The 23661-nt window shown below is 39.5% G+C and overlaps 2 protein-coding genes across 2 annotated transcripts in view; both read right to left on the bottom strand.

Moving 5' to 3' along the window:
- Positions 1-372: 372 nt before the first annotated feature.
- LOC143529408 (uncharacterized) lies at positions 373-2137 on the bottom strand. Its single transcript, XM_077025217.1, has 3 exons — positions 2018-2137; positions 1833-1939; positions 373-646 (listed from the first exon to the last, which is right to left on the bottom strand). The coding sequence occupies exons 1-2, from the start codon at positions 2083-2085 to the stop codon at positions 1837-1839; spliced, it is 171 nt and encodes a 56-aa protein (XP_076881332.1). The 5' UTR covers positions 2086-2137; the 3' UTR covers positions 373-646; positions 1833-1836.
- A 3108-nt stretch (positions 2138-5245) lies between these two features.
- LOC143530137 (putative serine/threonine-protein kinase PBL19) overlaps positions 5246-23661 on the bottom strand; it is a 35357-nt gene continuing 16941 nt past the window's right edge. The window contains exon 5 of the mRNA XM_077025759.1: positions 5246-5324. The gene's annotated coding sequence lies outside the window, so the exon portion shown is untranslated. The remainder of the gene's footprint in view (positions 5325-23661) is intronic.

Here is a 23661-nt window from a genome sequence, read left to right as displayed (position 1 = left end):
AGGCAGCTCACAGCTTTGCTCAGTAGAAGAGCAATTGAAACTCGTGTAGGTGTGTTCGGAACACCAGCACCAATGATGACTACAGAAGTCTATCGAATCTTTTCCAAAAATTAGGCACCAATAATGCTAGATCTATCACGGAGCGAGTGTGGGCCAACATGGTGTTGTGGTGGGGAGTAGAGTTGTTGAAATAAGCCTAATCATGTAATTACTTATACTTAAAAAGAGCAAATCCATAAGTTTATATATACCACAAAGGCAATTACTGTAACTTACTCTTTAACATAAAATAGATGCAGAGTACAGACCACCTCCCATATTTATGAATGCAGGAAAAAAGAGACACAAACCGAAATACATAGAACAGCTAAATGTAGAACAACACTATGAGATACGGTTGGAAAGAAAAATTGACAAGAATCACTTCCAATTTCAGTAAAATTTTAAATTTATAAATGCCTTTGAATATAACATACTGATACAACTATGAAGCCTGCAGAATCAACCGGGCTAATCCCAAATAAACTAAATAAATAAAAGCTCCCTCAAAATCTCAAATACAAGTTATATCTACTTTTTAAACTAGTTGATTTCCCATTTCTCAAAGCAGCCTACTTGAAGCTACAATCCCTAACTCAAAGCACACCTGCATGTGAATTCAGCATATAGGCATGTCATGAACTAAAACCACTGTCCACATACAATCTAGAAGTAGTTGAACAATTCCAATTGTTAGATGTCATGTCTGAGTCAAAGCTGGTCTAACAGTTTGCTATTACAGTTTACATGTCTAGGGATATACTGGTCAACAGTGAATAAAGGAAGTTCAGTTATACGTGACAACTTCAGCTTTTGTTTGTTAGGGCTTGAAGCAGGTCGTTATAACATCAAAGGCTAGTTTAGATAAATCCTTAAAATTCTCTCTTGTTTTGTAATCATTTTCCTCTGTAATAGATTCAATAGTTTCGTTTCATCGTAATTGGATAAAACCTAATCATGTGAGGTTTTTTGTTATTGATCCGTTCATATTCATCTTTTATTCATCAAGTCAGTTCTTCGATGTTGATTCAATTGAAATTCTGATTGTTCAACGCCAATATGTAAACCAGTCATTTCGCGTGTGGTTTTTTCCAGTGTCCACAAAGACAAATCTTGTAAACTGTTTCACATCTCAACTTGACATGATAGCATACTAGTAAACATATCTAATATTATAGAATTCTAGAGCTATAATTGCATTGTCATTAAGTTGATAACAACTAGTCTTCAAATCTATGCAGTCGACATCGTCATCGGTCCCTTGGTAAATATCGGGCACTGTCAGAATATCGATAGTCGATACCAATAATATTGGCGATATTGACCGAATTCCGGATATCAGTGTTTTAAGTCTTGATTAACAATTTTTAGTGTTCAATATTAGTGTTTAAATATTAGTCAGTTCCGAATTGCTACGATTGTTAGTGTTTTGGCAGTTGCAAAAGGTTAATTTGTTAATGATAGGAGAGTATACTGAATTATTAGTATTAAATTGCTATTTATTAAAATTTCCGATATCCCACCAAATAACCGCTATCTCAGATATTTTTCGGCATTAACTGCTTAGCTTCAAATTCAGTGTGGTTAGAAGAATATAAACAAATTGCAACCATCAATTTAAAGTATAGGTCTTTCTAGATCATCATAGTCTACAGAAGGTTACAACATTGGCAAGCATCATTAATGTATATATAGCAATTAGGAAGTAGAATACTAATCAACTTCAATGTATATTAATATTACAATTGCACCTAATTTCATACAGCAATCGGCTTAAAATAAAAATAAAATACCGAATCAATTATGTGGAGGATTGGAATCAGGATTTTGGCGGCGAAGATCTGCGATTAATTCGCCTAATTCCTTCCGTGAAGTTTCTCTACCGAACATGAATCCATACCTGACAGACGATTATTTTATGGAATCAAAGAAGAAGTTAGGGTTTGTAATAGTAATAATAATAATAATAATAATATACCAGAATGAAACGGCAGAGAAGAGTCCGGCTGTTGCGACTGTTTGGATGAGTGTGAAGCTCTTCGCCATTCTTCAACCATACACGCGCTTTTTTATTTTGATCCGCCCAAGCAAAGACTCTATTTAATGTTGAGGATTTTCTTTTCTTTTCCCTTTTCTTTTTCTCTCTTTACGTCTTTATGTCAAGCTAACTATTCGACATTTGATCCATAAAAAGATTGAAGTGAGCCGAGCCAGAGTCTCCAGTAAGCTCGTTTACTTATCAAGCATGGGCTCAAGTCTTGTATGTGAAGCTCTTTAGGCTCGGCAAGCCTTATGTGTATTTTAAATTTGACATATTTTAGAGTTCTATGTATTAATCACACACTGCAAAGCTTGAGCCAAGCTCGGGCTCATTTAATGTCAAGATATATAAAAATAAATTAAAACATCTATAAAATAATTAATAAATAATATGAGTCCAGACAGGTTTGAATAACGACTCACGAGTTGAGCTTGAACTCAAGCTCTAGTAATTCAAAACGAGTTGAGTTTGAACTCAGCACAGCTCATTTACAACCCTGGGTGAGGGCATGGTCTTGCCGCATTAGATCAACGATCATGGTAACACTGTGCCTAGAACCCAAACAATTGGTATAATCCAAACAATTGTAGAATTTCAATCTAGAACCATCACCATGAACCCAAACAGTTGGTGTAATCCAAGCGATTCCAATGTTTACCACCCACAATTTGACTTTTCAAATCTCGGCTTCTCCAGTTTGAACCAACAAGTTCCTCCCGATTCACAACTCGAACCCAAAGTGGCTATAGAAACACAACTGAAATCACAAAAAGGAAGAGTTAAGAAAGAAAGAAGTTCTACCCGGAAGAACTGTTAATATAAATGCAATATTGATGCGGAAGAAGTAGTTGCATTGGCTCGGAGTTTGGGTCGACATATATGAGGATCCAAAGACCGGTAATAATTTTATTAATATCTTTGTTATTTTTGTTTTTATTGTTAATTTTATAATTTTTGAAAGTATTATTTTATTTTTCAGTACTAAGTTGATTTTTCTAACTACTTATCTCATTAACTTACTCTCTCACTAAATTTGCATAACAGTGTGAATTTGTACATAAGTGTTTTCAGTTCTCGAAGTAATATGGGCATAATATTGGTTGGGACAATAAGTTCTAAAAGATCTTATTCAACGATGAAGTACATGAAGTCTTATTTGCATAATGGACTTGGTGTGGGCGTGTGACTGATAAGAATTTGAGTGATGAGTATATTTGTTATATTGATGATATTTTCCTAGGTTTCCAAAAACAAAAACACATAGATAGCAACTATAAGAATATCGTATTTCAACTATAGGTTTCTAATAATTATTAGTTGAACCAATGATCCACAAAACGGATAAAAGGACCATCCCAAATGTAAGGATCATGGTTGGGTGTTGAGTTGAATGGGTTATTTAAAGAGTCATGGACACTAGAGAACAATCCAGGCCTAAATGATCATTATACACAGGGATCAAATCATGTTACAGTGGATAAGTAATGATGTACGAGGAAATACATGTTTGATAGTGAAAGAATGTGGTGCGTTGAATGTTTAGAGAGCTTATATATTCTCAAAAGTTCTTTAAAATGTGTGGTTACTATCAGTGTTTGCAATATTGTACTAACCGTCTCACTATTCAGACTTCGTGTATACTCTCCCGCTGAATTTGTGTCACAACAAAACCAGTTATGTATGATCATATGGCCATCCCAATAAGTCATTTTTAAGCATTTTTTTGTGTACGGATTTTAAATATTATAAACGTAAGGTTTATAAATTTATTATATCTTTAATTATGTAACTTTAGATAATTAAGAAATAATATTTTTATAGTTTGCACTATTATAACATTTTATTTTTTTATTATGCTTTAAAAAATAAATATTTTGTTAAAATAAAAGTTAATTGAAAAACCAATGTAAAATGTTGTAATTATGTAACAATTTTTTTAGGTGTTTTTATGTCTTCTTATTGAGTGAATAGTTTAGTGTTTTTACAGGATAGTTGGTTATCTAATATATCAGATAATTAGACGTGTTTTCAAATTTCCTTACTATGCCAGTCTAAACAGGAAGAGACTAGATCGGACGAGACGGAGTGAGTGGTCCTTATAGATCAAATGATGGCACATGAAGCTAAGCAAAATGAGTTTCTAACATGCTAACTAAAGAAAAGTTCAAAACTCCTTTTTAATGCATCATTATTCAAATTCAGGTAGAAAAACACATTATTAGCGAAAAGCATCAAACCTTTATTTCAGATTCATCAAAAAAATTTGTTGTCAGGATAATCATCAAGACTGAAAGGCATTGAGTTCAAATATCCCGAATGACAGAAATTCGTCATCAAAAAATTACTTTTTTAGATAATGACATGTACCAATATGCATGTATACTTATAAGTAGGGGTGAGCAAATTAACCGTCATAACTGCAAACTGAACCATAACCAATATAACCGAACCGGTTTTAACCAATATAACCGATGGGTTGGTTTAATAAATTTTTGAAAACCGCCAAATGTGAGTCGGTTTTGGTTAATATTAATTCCAAACCCGCCATAACCGAACCGCCCCATTTATGTAACTATTAATCGAAAAATATGGGTTTGGAAATTAGAATTAGTGCATGAGCAGAATATTTTTACACTTTTACACTTATTGCCGTTACAGAAAAAAGTTCTCCACACCTACTAGGATTTAGGCAAATAATAATAATATTGGTGATATTGGTTACCATATTCATTCTAATGTTCCATAATTGTCGTTCTAAATTTCTATCCAAATTGTCATTTCTATTATTTAATATGTCAATTAGATATGTGTATTCCGTAAATTGTAGTAAAAATAGAAAAGAAAATATATTTGAATTCCACAATACAATTAGCGACTATTCAGTGTTCACAATCAAAAAGAAGGATTGTTTATTTTAATCACGGTTAACCGACCCATAACAGACTCGTTATAACCGTTAAAACCAACTAACCGAAACCGCCATGACGGATCGGTTATGGTTATGGTTATCTATTAACCGCTATATCGGTTATGGTTATGGGTTTGGCCAAAAACCGTCCCAAACCGACCCACGCACACCCCTACTTATAAGGCACGTCACTCAAAAAAGAAGAAGAAAACAAGATCACACTTATATTAGCGTGTCGTGTCTATCACAACTTGTATATTTATCAAGACCTTATATTGAATTGTGAATTAGAACTATACTAATCAATTTGTCAAGTCTCACCTAAGCAACACCAACCTTTCATCATATAATTGCTACTCTCTAACCGACAGTTTTAGTTGTTGATTAGTTCTTCATGTAAGTAATATAAAACATGATAAATATTAAATCTATGAACCTGTTACAGCATGAAGAGTAGTAACCGCAGCAGGGTATGATGTAGTCGACATGCTTGTCATCTTGATCGAGTTCCCCTTTAGGATGTATAGTTAAGGATGGTTAGGGTTCTTGAGAGGAACCCGGTTTAGAAGAGAGAGGAGACACATGATTTACTTATGTGTTTGAGATTAGGTTATGATGTTAATTTATTCTCTTTATATATATACCCAAGGGGAAACCCTTTATTAGCTATTAAGAGTAATATGACCCATCAACAATTACTAAGCTAATATATAATAAGGTATAATTAATTATTTTGATCTATTATTATATAAATGATAATGATGGCCATATAAATAAATATATAAAATATATTTATTCTTACATTCTCCCATTTGGCCGAGTAATCATTTATTATAAGTATTAGATAAGCCTGATCAGGAGTTAACACTCATTTTAGCTTTAAACTTAAACTGGAGCAAAGAAATATAGTCATTGAATTGAACATCAGCTCAAGAACTCCATTAATCATACTGCAGTCCTTATTTAAAACCTAAGTAGTTATGATCAAAATTTTCAAGTAAGTCCTTCAGAACGTTTTATTTGTATAATAATTTGTCTATATGTCATTATGCATGCAGAACATATTATGTAAGACCCCGTTACCGGTGCCTCACATTTGGACGTTGGATTTACTCATCAACATAGTTCTAATAATCAGAGTTAAAAACATACGCGGAATATAAAAACTTCCATAAAACATTTCATAACCATCCATAACTTGTTTTAAAACATCATCTTATCTTTCATAAAAAAAAAACAAAACATTAAACATGAACGTCGAGTCTTCCGATGCCAGCCTCTAATTCAATGCCACGTGTTCCCCTCAAGCGAGCTGTTTCATCCTACTCACCTGCGTGCATACTAAAAGTCAGCTACGCTGAGTGAGTTTTAATTAATCAGGCAACATACATTACATTCACATTCATACATACGTATCTGAAGACACGTATTTTCATCTTTCTTTACATACTTACATATATACTTACATACATACTTCCACTCATACATATACGTTTTAAAGAGCTTTTCGCCCTATAACCTTCGCCGATATTATTAGGGTCGGTTCCCTACATTCGCCGACATTATTAGGGTCGGTTCCCTACATTCGTACTACTATAACCTACCTGTCTTTTACATACTTTCCTTGACAATACGTGCAATCTCCGAAGAGCGTTCACGTACCAGCAACATATCATACTTACATTATATTTATTCATTCATACCTCAGTTATACATCATATATATTCATACATACAACATTCATACATCATATATATCAATCATGTCATTAACTACCACCTGACGGTCCATGCAATATCCGAAGATCGTTCATGCACAGTCAAGCAATCATCATACATAATTTATACAACGCATACACTTACCACTTAAGGTAAGTGTATTAACTATCACATCGAGTATGCACACAGTCCCGAAAACATAACAAGGAAGTGGGGCTAGAAACTCACCTTGATCCTGTTGCGTTTGCCGTTAATCGTTATCCCTTTCTTTAATTGAGCTACGCTAACTGTTAAATATATATTTGTTAATTAACCGTATAATTACTTAAGTTGGTATTTTAGTTTACCAACGTGCTTCCTAAGTTGGGCTTGTTTGTTTAGCTCTCACATATGGGTCCATCAAGTAGATCAGGTCCACTGTCTAATGTAGCCTTTGAGCCCAACTGACCAGACCCAAAGTCAACAGGGAGCTTTGTCGGCCGAAAACCCGTTCTGGCCGAGAACTCCAGTCTGACCGAGAACTCCGGTTTGACCAAAGTATCAGGTTTGACCGAGAACCTTTGGTCACCGAGAACTCCAATGGACCGAAAAATCATGTTGACCGAGTTCTCGCATTGACCGAGATCCCATATCTAGCCGAAAGCATGGGTTGGCCGAGAAACCTCAGTCCTGGCTGAGAACTCCCAGTTCAGCTCATCTTTCTATCTTTATGTTTCTACCTTGCTCAGTTAACTGTTCTATGGTTCAAATCATGAGCTTTTAACCCCTTTCATCATCATTCAATCCGTTTTACACCCGTCACTATATCATCATCTAGATCTAACCCGTTTTAGGCATAAAGCTTAGACCTTTATAGATTTAAAACGTTCTAGGCTAGATCTAGGGTTTCCTTTAAGAACCGTTTATACCCATGAGTCCATTTCGTCCATTTTAATCATCAAGTTTGCATTTTTATGGTATAGCTATACTCGATTTACTATCCTACTAAGTTTCATGCAAAACCGACTTCGTTTACCCGTCCTTTTCACAAACCGAACACTACTCGTTTTACCCGAAACGAACCAACTAACCCGTTTATTATCAAGCTCATTACTTTTTCAATAATCATGACCCGATCTATCGTCCTACCAATTTTCATGTAAATCCGTTTATGAAAAGTAAGCATTTTAAACAAAAACGTACCTTTGAGGTTTTTGTATTAAATCACTCGAGATGCTCAAAACCATATCAAACGAACTCCGATTTGAGTGATTCAAGCAGCCATGAAACCGTCTCGTCCCGATCTACAAACGCATCAGCTCACCTTCGCCGGAAACCGTCGCTACAGTCGCCGGAACAGCTGAAAAGTCACCGGAATCTTCACTTTTGAGCTGTTGTGGTTTTACTGATAAAAACTAGACTTCCCGACCTCTGATAGGAGAAATTTTCGGTGAAAAACTTCATTTTTATGTCATGAATACTCGGTTAAAATTTGAGACCGATCCGACGGCTAGATCTCCGGGAATCTTTGTGTCTTTGTGGGTGTTTTTCTCAAAAACGGGAATTGGGTTAAGTGTGTGTTTTGATGGTCTAGGCTATGGTGTGAAGATGTATGAAAATGGAAAGGATTAGGGTTTTAAGGGGTATTTATACTCCTTTAAGCCCATGGACCTTATGCCCATCTTTCCTTTTTGGTCCATAATTAATTCCATCTAATTAGCCTACTTATCCTTCCATCTTTATTATTTTATTTTCTACTAACTTAAGTAAACTTTTCCATCTTAAATTTATAATATATTAATTATTTATTCTTAAAAATTTTGGGATGTTACAAGTCTACCCTCTTTATAAGAGGTTTCGTCCTCAAAATCTGCTTAGTCCTTGTAAAAAGGAATACTTCCTGTATTCACATCCTTTCTTTAGCTTCCTGACTTATCGGTTCATCATTTGTTTTATAATCAACGAGTGATGTTAATTAGTTCTAGCTTTCTTAGGTAGCTTGTCCATGAAGTCCTTGATGATACATTTCCTTATCTAGGCTTTGCTAGTTCATATCACTTCCACAAGCGTACTCTTCTTTCTTGTCCTTTAAATAGAAACATTTCACTTACTATCATTACACTGAGCACTGAATGACCATTCTGTCCATTTGCAACCTTGAGCAAATATACTGTTTGCGATTCATTCAAAACGTAAGGAAGCACTCCCAGTTCCTCCTTAATGATTATTTCTTGAAATCCCCTTGTCTATTCCTTGAGAGAGAACACTTCTTGCAATTCTTGAGCGCATCCATTTCATAACTTCTTGGAGGACTCCTTAAGTCACCACTTATACCTTCTTTCATTCTCAGCTCTGCATCAACATGTAAGGTTCATGAGTTATAGCCGTCCAAGGTAGCTTGATCATGAAGTCCATGATGATACATCTCCCTCTTTCTTGACTAATCAAGCCTTACGTTGTCCTATGAATCCATTGTTGTTTGTCGTTGCATATCGGGCTGTCAGATCTATCTTAACCAATTACCTTAACCGACTTCCTTTCCGGTATGTCTTGACCTTCTTTTATAATACCATTCTATCCCTTCCATTCCAGATGACTTCCCTTCCATGATTACATGATTATCAATTACTCACTAACCATTTGTGTCAAGACTCAATTCAGGTAGACATAAGTCTAAACCATATCTACGCTTTCCTCGCATGTCTTTCCACCTTTTGTCCTTGGTTTCTAGCATTCTCTTGCAGTGTGACTTTCGGCTCCACATCCGTAACACTTGTGGTTGTTCTTATCTGTGTTGGCAAAGTATCATGTCTATCCATAACTGTCACATACCATGGACTTATCTTCATTTGACTTCTACTAAAGCGTTTCACTTCTATTAGTATATGCCTTCATTATAACCGACATCTAGACTTATGACCTTCATCTAGGATTTGGCCTCGAAGATATCATGACGTGAAATCCTCAGCCAACCAAATCCGATTTTCACCTTATAAGTATTATCTTTCAACTCTATGTGTAACTAGAGAATTCATTTCTTTTTCATCTTGCTCTCATCCTTTGTAACTTTTAACGGTGTCTCATGGATCTCGCTCGTGCAATCAGAAGTACTAACTAATTTATACTACTTAGATGTCGTGATAGCCTCTTCAACTTTACGACTTAGCGCATCAGTGACCTCGTTAGCCTCTCCGGGATAATACTTGTGTTCACGATCATAATCCTTTATCAGCCTTGCCCATCTTCTTGCCTCGTATTCAATTCTTTCTGCTCGAAGAAGTACTTTAAACTTTTATGATCCGTGTAAATAGTACACTTAGTACCATACAGATGATGTCTCCATATCTTGAGAGCATGAACTACTGCTGCTAGTTTTAATTCATGCGTCGGATAGGTACTCTCATGGACTTTCAACTGTCTAGATGCGTAAGCTATCATTTTTCCTCGTTGTATCAAAACGCAACCTAGCCCTTGATGTGAGGCATCAGCACAAACAACTAAATCCTCGTCACCATTGGGCAAGGCAAGGATTGGTGCTTGTGTGAGCCTTTTCTTTAATTCCTCGAAAGCTTCTTCTTGAAACTTACCCCAACTGAATACTGCCGACTTTCGGGTCATACCGGTCAACGGTGCGACTATCTTGGAGAAACCTTCGATGAATCTCCTATAGTAGCCAGCCACCCCTAAGAAGCTTCGTATGTCAGTCGGGTTCTGCGGAGTCTTCCAATTCGTTATCGCCTCAATCTTAGCTGGGTCCACGGTAATCCCTTCAGAATTTATCACGTGACCTAGGAATTGCACTTCTCGTAACCAGAACGCGCATTTTGAAAACTTAGCATACAGCTTCTCTTCCTTCAATTTCTCCAACACTTCTCTTAGATGCTCAGCATGATCAGACTCACTCTTAGAATAAATCAATATATCATCTATGAAAATGATAACTGACTTGTCTAACATCGGCCGACATATCCTATTCATCATGTCCATAAATGCTGCAGGAGCATTTGTTAGACCGAATGACATCACGAGAAACTCGTAGTGTCCATACCGCGTCCGAAACGCTGTCTTAGGGATGTCCGCCTCTTTCATTTTCAACTGATGATAGCATGATATGAGGTCTATTCATGAGAACCAACTTGAACCATGCAGTTGTTCAAACAGATCATCAATCCTTGGCAAAGGATATCTACTCTTCACCGTCAGCTTGTTCAACTCGTGATAGTCTATGCACATTCTCATACTTCCATCCTTCTTCTTCACGAACAACACCGGAGCGCCCCATGGGGAAACACATGGTCTTATGAAACCTTTGTCGAGGAGTTCTTGTAATTGGAACATTAACTCTTTCATCTTGGACGACGCCGGGCTGTAAGGTGCTTTCGCGAAGGGCTGTGCTCCTGACAGTAACTCTATCTCGAATTCTACCTTTCGTTCCAGCGGTAACCCCGAAAGGTCCTTTGGGAACACTTCTGGTTAGTCACACACTACATGAACATCTTTCATTTCTTTCGTGTCTGCCGTAGCTTTGACAACATACGCTAGGTAGGCACTGCACCCTCACCTTAACAAACATTTAGCTCTTATCATCGGAATGACGTTAAGCCTTGAACTTTCCTTAATACCATAAACCGTCACTGTACCGCCATCCAAAGACTCAAACATTATCAACTTACTCTTACGTTCTATACGAGCTTTAAACTCAAAAGTCAAATCCATTCGCAAACGAGATCGAACTCTCTTAAGGTCAATCATAAAGAGTAGCAAGGAACTTACGTTCCTCTAGTTCTACCTTACAACTCTTAACCATTCTCATACTTTAATGAAAGTATCGCTAGTGGTCTCTTCCATAAAGTCTCAGGTACACAACTACATTCTTCTTAGCGTCTTCTTTCATATTCTCTACACTATGTAGCCTTGTCCTTTCATTGCTTTTCAATTAGGATGCCTTGACATTCACCCGTCCTTCTCGATCATCTCTGTTTTATCATCATTCGCTTCGTTACTCACGATCCCATCAATTTCCCTTATGGAGTTAACTATTGCAGGCATAGTACATGTCTTGACTCACTCTAGTCGGCTTATTTATGCATCTCTCATGTTGCTTCCACTTGGACTTCCCAATTCAGGCTGCATTTGATGCTTCAGCGAACTCTGTTGGCATTGTAATGCGAAACAATTTAGCAACTCCATTAATATTTGACTAGAAGCTCCCAGGGTGGTCCTTCTTCATTACTTCCTAAAGTCTAAGTCCTATTTCTTCCGTATATCTCTTTGTCACATCTTCTTCAACAGGTGTCTGGTTGGCACGTGTCTTACCACAGCGTCCAGTACGACCTCCTCACGCTCGTCCCTTTGTATCAGTCATCTATCTTATCTCTAAGAAAACACAAACGTTATCACTCTAGGAATTATTTAGCACATGATTCGTAAGGTAAGTAGTTAATGACAGTGGCCAAGTGTAATTAACTATTTGCATTACTCCTCAGGTTCTACATACTTCCCTTTGTGATTTCACTTGTGCTAGTTTCTATTTCTCACACAATCATAACATACATATAACCTACATCCTTATCCCTCGCATTTAAGCTAGCATACACATATTCTTTCTTTAGCAGTTAAGCTAACATTCAAATATTCTTTCTATTGCAACTAAGCCAACTTCCTTACACATTCTTACATTATACATGAAATTAATCATATACTTTACCTTTACCGAGCTTACTTGAGTGACACATGGCTATCTTGAACTGGCATCTTCTTTCATTTCTTACTTAAATCTCATTCTCTGTTCGAATCTAAGCATGTAGGATGCTTAAATTGTGACAACTGCCCGAATCCGACCCGACCCAGGTACCCGTTTCTCTGATCCGTTTCTTTTTATGATTTAAAGTTTATTATTAATCTTTGTAAATTTAACTGAGTAAATTAAATATATTTATTTTATTTGTTCCTTCCCGCCTAAGGTTGTCTGCGCAGCTCCACGCGCCAGACTCCCTTACAAGGAATCCTGCGTGAAGACCACCTGTTTCAGCGATACGCGAGACGAACTCTTCTCGCAGCGCGCTAAGAATTGTAATTCTTCTCGCAGCGCGCGAAGGACGGTAGTTCTTCCCGCGACGCGCTAAGGATTTGTAGTTCTTCTCGCAGCGCGCTAAGGATCGTAGTTCATCCCTCGACGCGCGAAGAATTATAGTTCTTCCCGCGGCGCGCTAGGAATTTTAGTTCCTCCCGCGGCGCGCTAAGAAATGTGATTCTTCCCGCGGCGCGCTTAGAAATGTAGTTCTTTCCGCGACGCGTTAAGGTTAGTTCTGTCTGCCTTCGCGCTCGCGCTCTCTTGACCTTCTGTGTCAGCCTTCTCGCGCTTAACCCTTGTATCTTCTGTTTATTCCAGCCTGTATGTTTTGTGTTGTCTTATCTTTTGAGCTGTTGACCTAATCTGCTTTGTCTGAAAAGTTACTTTCGGCGCAGCATGCGCACCAACCCCATTGGTTGACAGATAAAGTGACTGACATTATCTTTTGAGGATCTGCTTTTGCCATGCTTAACCTGTACCTTTTTCTGTCTCCGCCCATGCTTTTTACTGTTCCCTGACAGCTTTCCCTTTTGCTTTTCCTCTTTTCCTGCTGCCATATCTTTTGAGATCTTTTACTTTTTGCTTTTGATATCTTTTGTTATCTTTTGAGATCTTGCTTTTGGAATCTTTTTGCTATCTTTTCTTTTACTTTTGGAGATCTTTTCTAGGGTTTATGTCCCCTAGGGTTTGCCTATAAATATAATACTATTTTCTTAACACTTCACACACTACACTTATTATCTCTTCCTCCCTCTTGCTCTCTGCCGTTGTCCTCCTGCCGCCTCCTCTCTTGCCTCCGTCTTTCTCCTTGTTCTTCCTGCTTTTCCGGTAATATATTATATATAATAATTTACTTATTAATTATGCTAACTTATTACCTAGACCTAAAACCGATCGTTGAAACATAATCTTTAATTATAGGTTAACTTTGCTTGTTTAAGAGTTGGTTCTTGCATTATCTTACATCGCATCTTTACCAAGTGAGTTATCTCATACCTAATCCCTTTTTATTTTTAAATGCTTTGGGATGTTCATGTGTTCATACAAAACCGAGTCTTAAACTGTTTATGAAATTTTAGTCGCGCAGTATCCCATGTGTTGAGGATGTTTACTTGGCTGTTTATTTGTATGTGTGTATCATTAACCGCTTTGTTCGGCCTATTCCGCAGTTCCGTTGGTACCATTAGTTGAACACGGGAGACCTATCGTTTACGGTTTTCTTTGTTTACACTTGCACAGATGTTTTCTCGTTTTTATGCTCAATTGGGAGCATGGATTGAACTATGATCTATGAACTATCTTAGGCTTGATCACAATCTGATTACACCCTTGTTAAACTCTAGACATACACGTGTTGTGCGCAGATTTGCTGTTATTATCTATGATTATCTATGATTATCTATGGTTATCTATTAAACTTGATTTCTCACCAACACGCAAGTGTTTGACGTTTATTTTAACACATGTTCAGGTTTGCAGTAGCTGTTTTGGAGCTTGTGGGCACGTAGGACGTTTTTACTTTTGGACCTAGAATTAAAATGTATCAAGACAAGTTAATGTTGTTTGAATGTTATAATTTATAATATATTGATTTATGTTTGATTTATGTTCTTTATTTTCCCCGCTGCGCGTGCGCGATAAAATGTGTATTAATAAATATTGACACCAATAGTGTCGCGAGTAATGAAGCAATATGTGGCGCCCCGATGTATAATCCGCCTTTGGTCGGGGTGTTACAGATTGGTATCAGAGCTCGTTGACTTTAGGATAGGTGGTTAGACGTAACGACCTAGAAAACCTAAGAGTCCCCTCTCGTGCCTGAGAGAAATCTCATGTCCGCGCGCTTATTGTTAATTACTCGTTATTTATTTGATATGCTGGCACCTACGCAGCGTATGGTTTTATGTTTTATTTCGCGATTTTTCGATTTTTATTCGTTTGTTGGAATTGAAAATCCGAAAAGTCATGGTGATACATGAATAGTTGACTTTCAATTCCCATTTACTTTATGTTTTTGAATTGAAGATTGAAAAGTCATGGTGATACATGAATTGTCAATCTCCAATGCTTATTTCTTGTATGTTTTATATTGAAGATTGAAAAGTCATGGTGATACATGAATCGTCAATCTCCAATACATATTTACTCGTATATTTTAAATTGAGAATTCGGAAAGTCATGGTGATACATGAATTGTCGATTCCCAAATTCGAATTCGTTATCTGTATTAAGTTTGCATTTAAATTCATGTTTTACCTCAGCATTTGATAGCATGTAACTTCGCGAAACAAGTTTTATAAGGTTATACTTTGCGCTGAAACCAAGTTATTAACTAAAACTAAAACTTTTATAGAATGCCTCCACTATCAGCTCGCTATCGCCAGAGAGAAGCATCGCGCAGGCGTAAACAGCAACGTTCCCAGGAAATGGCCGCCGCAATAGCCCAAGCCTTAAACCAAAACAATGCCAACACCTCCGGATACAACATTAAATCCTTTCATGCGGGTAAACCACCCAAGTTCACAGGTCTCGAGGGAGCCACCGTGATGCTCCAGTGGCTGGAGAAAATTGAAAACACATTCCTCCATACCCAATGCCCTTCAGACAGACGAACCCTCTATGCCTCAAGTGTCCTGGAATCTAGGGCGCTTACATGGTGGAATGGAGTAGCTCATGCGCGTGGCGCAGAAGCTGCTTCTAGCGTACCTTGGGAAGAATTTAAGGATCTCCTAATGCGAGAATTCTGCCCTCCCAACGAAGTCAAGCGCCTGGAAGAAGAATTCTGGAACTTGAAACAGTACAGCGGCGAAGCGCGCGAGTACGCGACGCGCTTCCACGAGCTAAGCTTACTGGTCCCTCACCTTGTTACCCCTACCCGCCGAGCCATCGAGAAGTTCCTTGGGGGCCTCCCCATGGAAATTCAAGACTCCGTATGGGCCAGAAACCCAGCAACCCTCTCTGACGCCATCGAGTTGGCCGCTGTGCTCAGCGACAACCATGTCAGAGCAGGAACCCTGTTCCTGCGGGGAGCTGAGAAGACCAAACCCACCAAGACTGTCCCTGAACCATCAGAAACCAAACCAGAACCCTCACACCATAATAACCCCAAACGCAAGCGCAGAGCCTATGCGCTTACCAACCCTCCCATTGTCCAGCAACCCATTTATCAATCCCCAGTTTACGCGCCTAACCCACTGTCAACCTACCCAGCACCTCCTGCAGTCCACAACTATGCCTTAACCACTCCAGCACTTCCTGCCCCGCCAACTAAGAAACCTTACACAGGAAACCAACCCTTCTGCCCAACCTGTAGACTTCATCACCCACCTCAAACCCCGTGTCGACAATGTATCAAATGTGGCCGCACTGGTCACACTACTGAGTACTGTAGAATCCCTTCAGCAAACCCAATTGTGCAAACACCACCAGCCTACCCGCATAACCCACAACCAACTTACCAGAATCCACGACCCAGGTCGTGCTATAACTGCGGTGATCCCAGTCATTTCCGGAACGCGTGCCCGAGACTACAAGTCCAGATTACTCAAGCGAATCCGGTGAACCAAATTTCGAACCAAGTGGCGCGAGGCCGAGCCTTTAACATAACAGCGCACCAAGCGCAAGCGAATAATGACGTAGTTAATGGTACATTTTTACTTAACGGTCACTATGCATCTGTACTTTTTGATACTGGCGCCGATAGAAGTTTTATTTCTCGCGCCTTCGAGCGGAAGCTTGCGCGACCGCGCAGCGATTTAAAAGAAGATTTTTCAGTTGAATTGGCTAATGGTGAAACTATTTTAATAAACGCTGTGATTAAAGATTGCACGCTGAACCTTAACGAAAACGATTTTCTAATTGACCTCATTCCTATGCCTCTTGGAAGTTTTGATGTTATCATTGGTATGGATTGGCTCTCGCATAATCGCGCCGAAGTTATTTGCGCTAAGAAGATGATTCGCATTCCTCGTGAAAATGGTGATCTTCATATCTACGGCGAAAAACCCTCCAGTGGTCTTAAGCTTATGTCTTGCGCCGAAGCCCGAAGACTCATGCGAAAAAGGTGTATTGCATTCTTAGCTCATGTGGTTAAACCTGCTGAAGAAAAGAAGCTTCGCGATATCCCTGTTGTGCGTGATTTTCCTGAAGTTTTTCCTGATGATCTTCCTGGTATCCCTCCCGCTCGTGAAGTCGAGTTCCGTATTGATCTTGTCCCTGGTGCTTCCCCCGTAGCCAAATCCCCTTATCGTCTTGCACCCGCTGAAATGCAAGAATTAGCAAGCCAACTTCAGGAGTTGACCGCTAAAGGATTCATTCGCCCTAGCTCTTCTCCCTGGGGTGCTCCGGTGTTGTTCGTTAAAAAGAAAGATGGATCGTTTCGCATGTGTATTGATTACCGCGAGTTGAACAAACTCACCATTAAGAACCGGTATCCCTTACCGCGTATTGACGATCTCTTTGATCAACTCCAAGGTGCCTCTTGTTTCTCCAAGATCGATCTCCGTTCTGGCTATCACCAGTTGCGTGTTCGTGATGAAGATGTTCCCAAGACTGCTTTTCGTACTCGTTATGGCCATTTTGAATTCTTGGTCATGCCCTTCGGTTTAACCAACGCACCCGCCGTTTTCATGGATCTAATGAATCGGGTGTGTAGGCCTTTCTTGGATAAATTCGTGATCGTGTTTATCGATGATGTTCTGGTGTATTCTAAGACCAAGGCCGAGCATGAGCAACATCTCCGATTGGTATTGCAAAAGCTTAGAGCTGAGCAACTCTATGCTAAGCTTTCTAAGTGTGATTTCTGGTCGGATGAAGTACAGTTTCTTGGCCATATTGTGAACAAGATGGGTATTCATGTCGACCCATCCAAAATTGAAGCAATCAAGAACTGGATTACACCGTCCACTCCTACCGAAATCCGTTCCTTCTTGGGCTTAGCTGGTTATTACCGGCGTTTCATTTCGAACTTCTCAAAGATCGCTTTGCCTTTAACAGCTCTGACGCACAAAGGTAAACCGTATATTTGGGGCTCGAAGCAAGAAGAAGCCTTTCTAACGCTCAAGCGATTGTTGTGTAAAGCTCCTGTTCTAGCGCTACCTGAGGGAAGTGATGATTTTGTTGTGTATTGTGATGCCTCTAACCAAGGTCTCGGTTGTGTTCTTATGCAACGAGGCAAGGTTATCGCTTACGCATCAAGGCAACTTAAGGTTCATGAAAAGAATTATACAACTCACGACCTCGAGCTTGGTGCAGTTGTTTTTGCCTTGAAGATCTGGAGACACTACCTTTATGGTACTAAGTGTATCCTCTACACTGACCATAAAAGCCTTCAGCATATCTTTGATCAAAAGGAACTTAACATGAGGCAACGCCGATGGAACGAACTCATCAGCGATTACGATTGTGAGATCCGGTATCATCCTGGTAAGGCTAATGTGGTAGCCGATGCGCTCAGCCGAAAACCCTGCCAACTTAACTGTATCTTGCCGCGCACCCAGCTTCACTTCGCGCCGATTCAAAGCAACCTTGAATCGCGTATTCGTGACGCGCAGCGCGCATCCATCAGTAATGGTAACCTTCGCGCCGAGTTAGCGTGTGGCGCGGAAGCACTCTTTGTCCCTAATCTGAGTGGAATTCTCTGCTATCTCAATCGCATCTGGATCCCTTGTGATGAGAATCTTCGCGCTGATATCCTGAGTGAAGCGCATAAATCTCGATATTCTATTCATCCTGGCGCTGATAAGATGTACAAGGATTTGCGCATTACTTATTGGTGGCCTGGCATGAAAAAGGATATTGCTGTGTTCGTAGCTAAGTGCCTGACTTGTTCTAAAGTTAAAGCTGAACACCAGCGCCCATCTGGTTTGCTCGAACAACCAGAAATTCCTACGTGGAAATGGGAAGGTATAGCGATGGACTTTATTACCAAGTTACCTTTGACAGCAAGCAAACATGATAGCATCTGGGTAATAGTGGATCGATTGACTAAATCTGCTCACTTTCTGCCCATTCGTGAAAACTACCGTGTTGAGCATCTCGCGCAGCTTTATGTCAAGGAAATTGTCTGCCGCCATGGTACTCCTTTGAGCATCATATCCGATCGCGATGGCCGTTTTATATCTCGCTTTTGGAAATCTCTCCAATCTGCGCTAGGAACTCGCTTGGACATGAGTACGGCATATCATCCTCAGACTGACGGTCAGTCTGAGCGAACTATTCAAACTCTTGAGGATATGCTCCGATCTTGTGTTCTTGATTTTGGAGGTAATTGGGATTCACACCTACCTTTGATCGAGTTTTCTTATAATAACAGCTATCATTCTAGTATTGGTATGGCCCCATTTGAAGCACTTTACGGTCGTAAGTGCCGCTCCCCGATCTGTTGGAACGAAGTGGGTGAAACTCAAATCACAGGACCCGAACTAGTTCAAGAGACAACCGATAAAATCGCCAAGATCCGTGATCATCTGCTGACTGCCAGAAGCCGACAGAAGAGTTATGCTGATCGCAGGCGAAAGCCTCTCGAATTTCTAGTTGGTGATCTTGTTCTCCTCAAAGTGTCGCCCTGGAAGGGTGTTGTCCGCTTTGGGAAGAAAGGTAAACTTGCGCCTCGTTATGTTGGACCATTCAAGATTCTCGCGCGTATAGGAAAAGTTGCCTACAAACTTGACCTGCCGCCCGCGCTCAGCAATGTGCATCCAACTTTCCATGTATCCAATCTCAAGAAGTGTTTAGCTGACGAGAACCTTCACATTCCTCTTGATGAAGTTCAAGTTGATGAATCTATGCATTTTGTTGAGAAGCCCGTGGAGATTATGGATCGCGAGGTGAAGAAAACCAAGCGCAGTCGCATCCCTATTGTTAAAGTTCGTTGGCAGTCCAAGCGCGGAGCCGAGTTCACGTGGGAAAGGGAAGATCAGATGAAGATCAAGTACCCGTACCTTTTCCCTGCGCCACCTACTACGAGTTAAATTTCGGGACGAAATTTCTTAAAGTAGGGGAGACTGTGACAACTGCCCGAATCCGACCCGACCCAGGTACCCGTTTCTCTGATCCGTTTCTTTTTATGATTTAAAGTTTATTATTAATCTTTGTAAATTTAACTGAGTAAATTAAATATATTTATTTTATTTGTTCCTTCCCGCCTAAGGTTGTCTGCGCAGCTCCACGCGCCAGACTCCCTTACAAGGAATCCTGCGTGAAGACCACCTGTTTCAGCGATACGCGAGACGAACTCTTCTCGCAGCGCGCTAAGAATTGTAATTCTTCTCGCAGCGCGCGAAGGACGGTAGTTCTTCCCGCGACGCGCTAAGGATTTGTAGTTCTTCTCGCAGCGCGCTAAGGATCGTAGTTCATCCCTCGACGCGCGAAGAATTATAGTTCTTCCCGCGGCGCGCTAGGAATTTTAGTTCCTCCCGCGGCGCGCTAAGAAATGTGATTCTTCCCGCGGCGCGCTTAGAAATGTAGTTCTTTCCGCGACGCGTTAAGGTTAGTTCTGTCTGCCTTCGCGCTCGCGCTCTCTTGACCTTCTGTGTCAGCCTTCTCGCGCTTAACCCTTGTATCTTCTGTTTATTCCAGCCTGTATGTTTTGTGTTGTCTTATCTTTTGAGCTGTTGACCTAATCTGCTTTGTCTGAAAAGTTACTTTCGGCGCAGCATGCGCACCAACCCCATTGGTTGACAGATAAAGTGACTGACATTATCTTTTGAGGATCTGCTTTTGCCATGCTTAACCTGTACCTTTTTCTGTCTCCGCCCATGCTTTTTACTGTTCCCTGACAGCTTTCCCTTTTGCTTTTCCTCTTTTCCTGCTGCCATATCTTTTGAGATCTTTTACTTTTTGCTTTTGATATCTTTTGTTATCTTTTGAGATCTTGCTTTTGGAATCTTTTTGCTATCTTTTCTTTTACTTTTGGAGATCTTTTCTAGGGTTTATGTCCCCTAGGGTTTGCCTATAAATATAATACTATTTTCTTAACACTTCACACACTACACTTATTATCTCTTCCTCCCTCTTGCTCTCTGCCGTTGTCCTCCTGCCGCCTCCTCTCTTGCCTCCGTCTTTCTCCTTGTTCTTCCTGCTTTTCCGGTAATATATTATATATAATAATTTACTTATTAATTATGCTAACTTATTACCTAGACCTAAAACCGATCGTTGAAACATAATCTTTAATTATAGGTTAACTTTGCTTGTTTAAGAGTTGGTTCTTGCATTATCTTACATCGCATCTTTACCAAGTGAGTTATCTCGTACCTAATCCCTTTTTATTTTTAAATGCTTTGGGATGTTCATGTGTTCATACAAAACCGAGTCTTAAACTGTTTATGAAATTTTAGTCGCGCAGTATCCCATGTGTTGAGGATGTTTACTTGGCTGTTTATTTGTATGTGTGTATCATTAACCGCTTTGTTCGGCCTATTCCGCAGTTCCGTTGGTACCATTAGTTGAACACGGGAGACCTATCGTTTACGGTTTTCTTTGTTTACACTTGCACAGATGTTTTCTCGTTTTTATGCTCAATTGGGAGCATGGATTGAACTATGATCTATGAACTATCTTAGGCTTGATCACAATCTGATTACACCCTTGTTAAACTCTAGACATACACGTGTTGTGCGCAGATTTGCTGTTATTATCTATGATTATCTATGATTATCTATGGTTATCTATTAAACTTGATTTCTCACCAACACGCAAGTGTTTGACGTTTATTTTAACACATGTTCAGGTTTGCAGTAGCTGTTTTGGAGCTTGTGGGCACGTAGGACGTTTTTACTTTTGGACCTAGAATTAAAATGTATCAAGACAAGTTAATGTTGTTTGAATGTTATAATTTATAATATATTGATTTATGTTTGATTTATGTTCTTTATTTTCCCCGCTGCGCGTGCGCGATAAAATGTGTATTAATAAATATTGACACCAATAGTGTCGCGAGTAATGAAGCAATATGTGGCGCCCCGATGTATAATCCGCCTTTGGTCGGGGTGTTACATAAATCTCTCGAACTTTGCTCTGATACCAACTTGTAAGACCCCGTTACCAGTGCCTCACATTTAGACGTTGGATTTACTCATCAACATAGTTCTAATAATCAGAGTTAATAAAAACATACGCGGAATATAAAAACTTCCATAAAACATTTCACAACCATCCATAACTTGTTTTAAAACATCATCTTGTCTTTCATAAAAAAACAAAACATTAAACATGAACGTCTTGAGTCTTCCGATGCCAGCCTCTTATTCAATGCCACGTGTTCCCCTCAAGCGAGCTGTTTCATCCTACTCACCTGCGTGCATACTAAAAGTCAGCTACGCTGAGTGAGTTCTAATTTAATCAGGCAACATACATTACATTCACATTCATACATACGTATCCGAAGACACGTATTTTCATCTTTCCTTACATACTTACATATATACTTACATACATACTTCCACTCATACATATACGTTTTAAAGAGCTTTTCGCCCTAAAACCTTCGCCGATATTATTAGGGTCGGTTCCCTACATTCGCCGATATTATTAGGTTCGGTTCCCTACATTCGCCGACATTATTAGGTTCGGTTCCCTACATTAGCCGACATTATTAGGGTCGGTTCCCTACATTCGCCGACATTATTAGGGTCGGTTCCCTACATTCGCCGACATTATTAGGGTCGGTTCCCCACATTCGCCGACATTATTAGGCTCGGTTCCCTACATTCGTACTACTATAACCTACCTGTCTTTTACATACTTTCCTTGACAATACGTGCAATCTCCGAAGAGCGTTCACGTACCAGCAACATATCATACTTGCATCATACTTATTCATTCATACCTCATTTATACATCATATATATTCATACATACAACATTCATACATCATATATATATATCAATCATGTCATTAACTACCACCTGACGGTCCATGCAATATCCGAAGATCGTTCATGCACCATCAAGCAATCATCATACATAATTTATACAAGGCATACACTTACCACTTAAGGTAAGTGCATTAACTATTACATCGAGTATACACACAGCCCCGAAAACATAACAAGGAAGTGGGGCTAGAAACTCACCTTGATCCTGTTGCGTTAGCCGTTAATCGTTATCCCCTTCTTTAATTGAGCTCGGCTAACTGTTAAATATATATTTGTTAATTAACCGTATAATTACTTAAGTTGGTATTTTAGTTTACCAACATGCTTCCTAAGTTGGGCTTGTTTGTTTAGCTCTCACATATGGGTCCATCAAGTAGATCAGGTCCACTGTCTAATGTAGCCTTTGAGCCCAACTGACCAGACCCAAAGTCAACAGGGAGCTTTGTCGGCCGAAAACCCGTTCTGGCCGAGAACTCCAGTCTGACCGAGAACTCCGGTTTGACCAAAGTATCAGGTTTGACCGAGAACCTTTGGTCACCGAGAACTCCAATGGACCGAAAACTCATGTTGACCGAGTTCTCGCATTGACCGAGAACCCGTATTGACCGAGATCCCATATCTAGCCGAAAGCATGGGTTGGCCGAGAACCCTCAGTCCTGGCTAGGAACTCCCAGTTCAGCTCATCTTTCTATCTTTATGTTTCTACCTTGCTCAGTTAACTGTTCTATGGTTTAAATCATGAGCTTTTAACCCCTTTCATCATCATTCAATCCGTTTTACACCCGTCACTATATCATCATCTAGATCTAACCCGTTTTAGGCATAAAGCTTAGACCTTTATAGATTTAAAACGTTCTAGGCTAGATCTAGGGTTTCCTTTAAGAACCGTTTATACCCATGAGTCCATTTCGTCTTGCATTTTTATGGTATAGCTATACTCGATTTACTATCCTACTAAGTTTCATGCAAAACCGACTTCGTTTACCCGTCCTTTTCACAAACCGAACACTACTCGTTTTACCCGA

This window comes from Bidens hawaiensis, unplaced genomic scaffold (genome assembly GCF_021521415.1).
Source record: "Bidens hawaiensis isolate Kalapana, Puna unplaced genomic scaffold, B.hawaiensis_p1.1 tig00000636_1, whole genome shotgun sequence".
Taxonomy (NCBI): domain Eukaryota; kingdom Viridiplantae; phylum Streptophyta; class Magnoliopsida; order Asterales; family Asteraceae; genus Bidens; species Bidens hawaiensis.
This window is presented reverse-complemented; position numbering and strand designations above follow the sequence as displayed.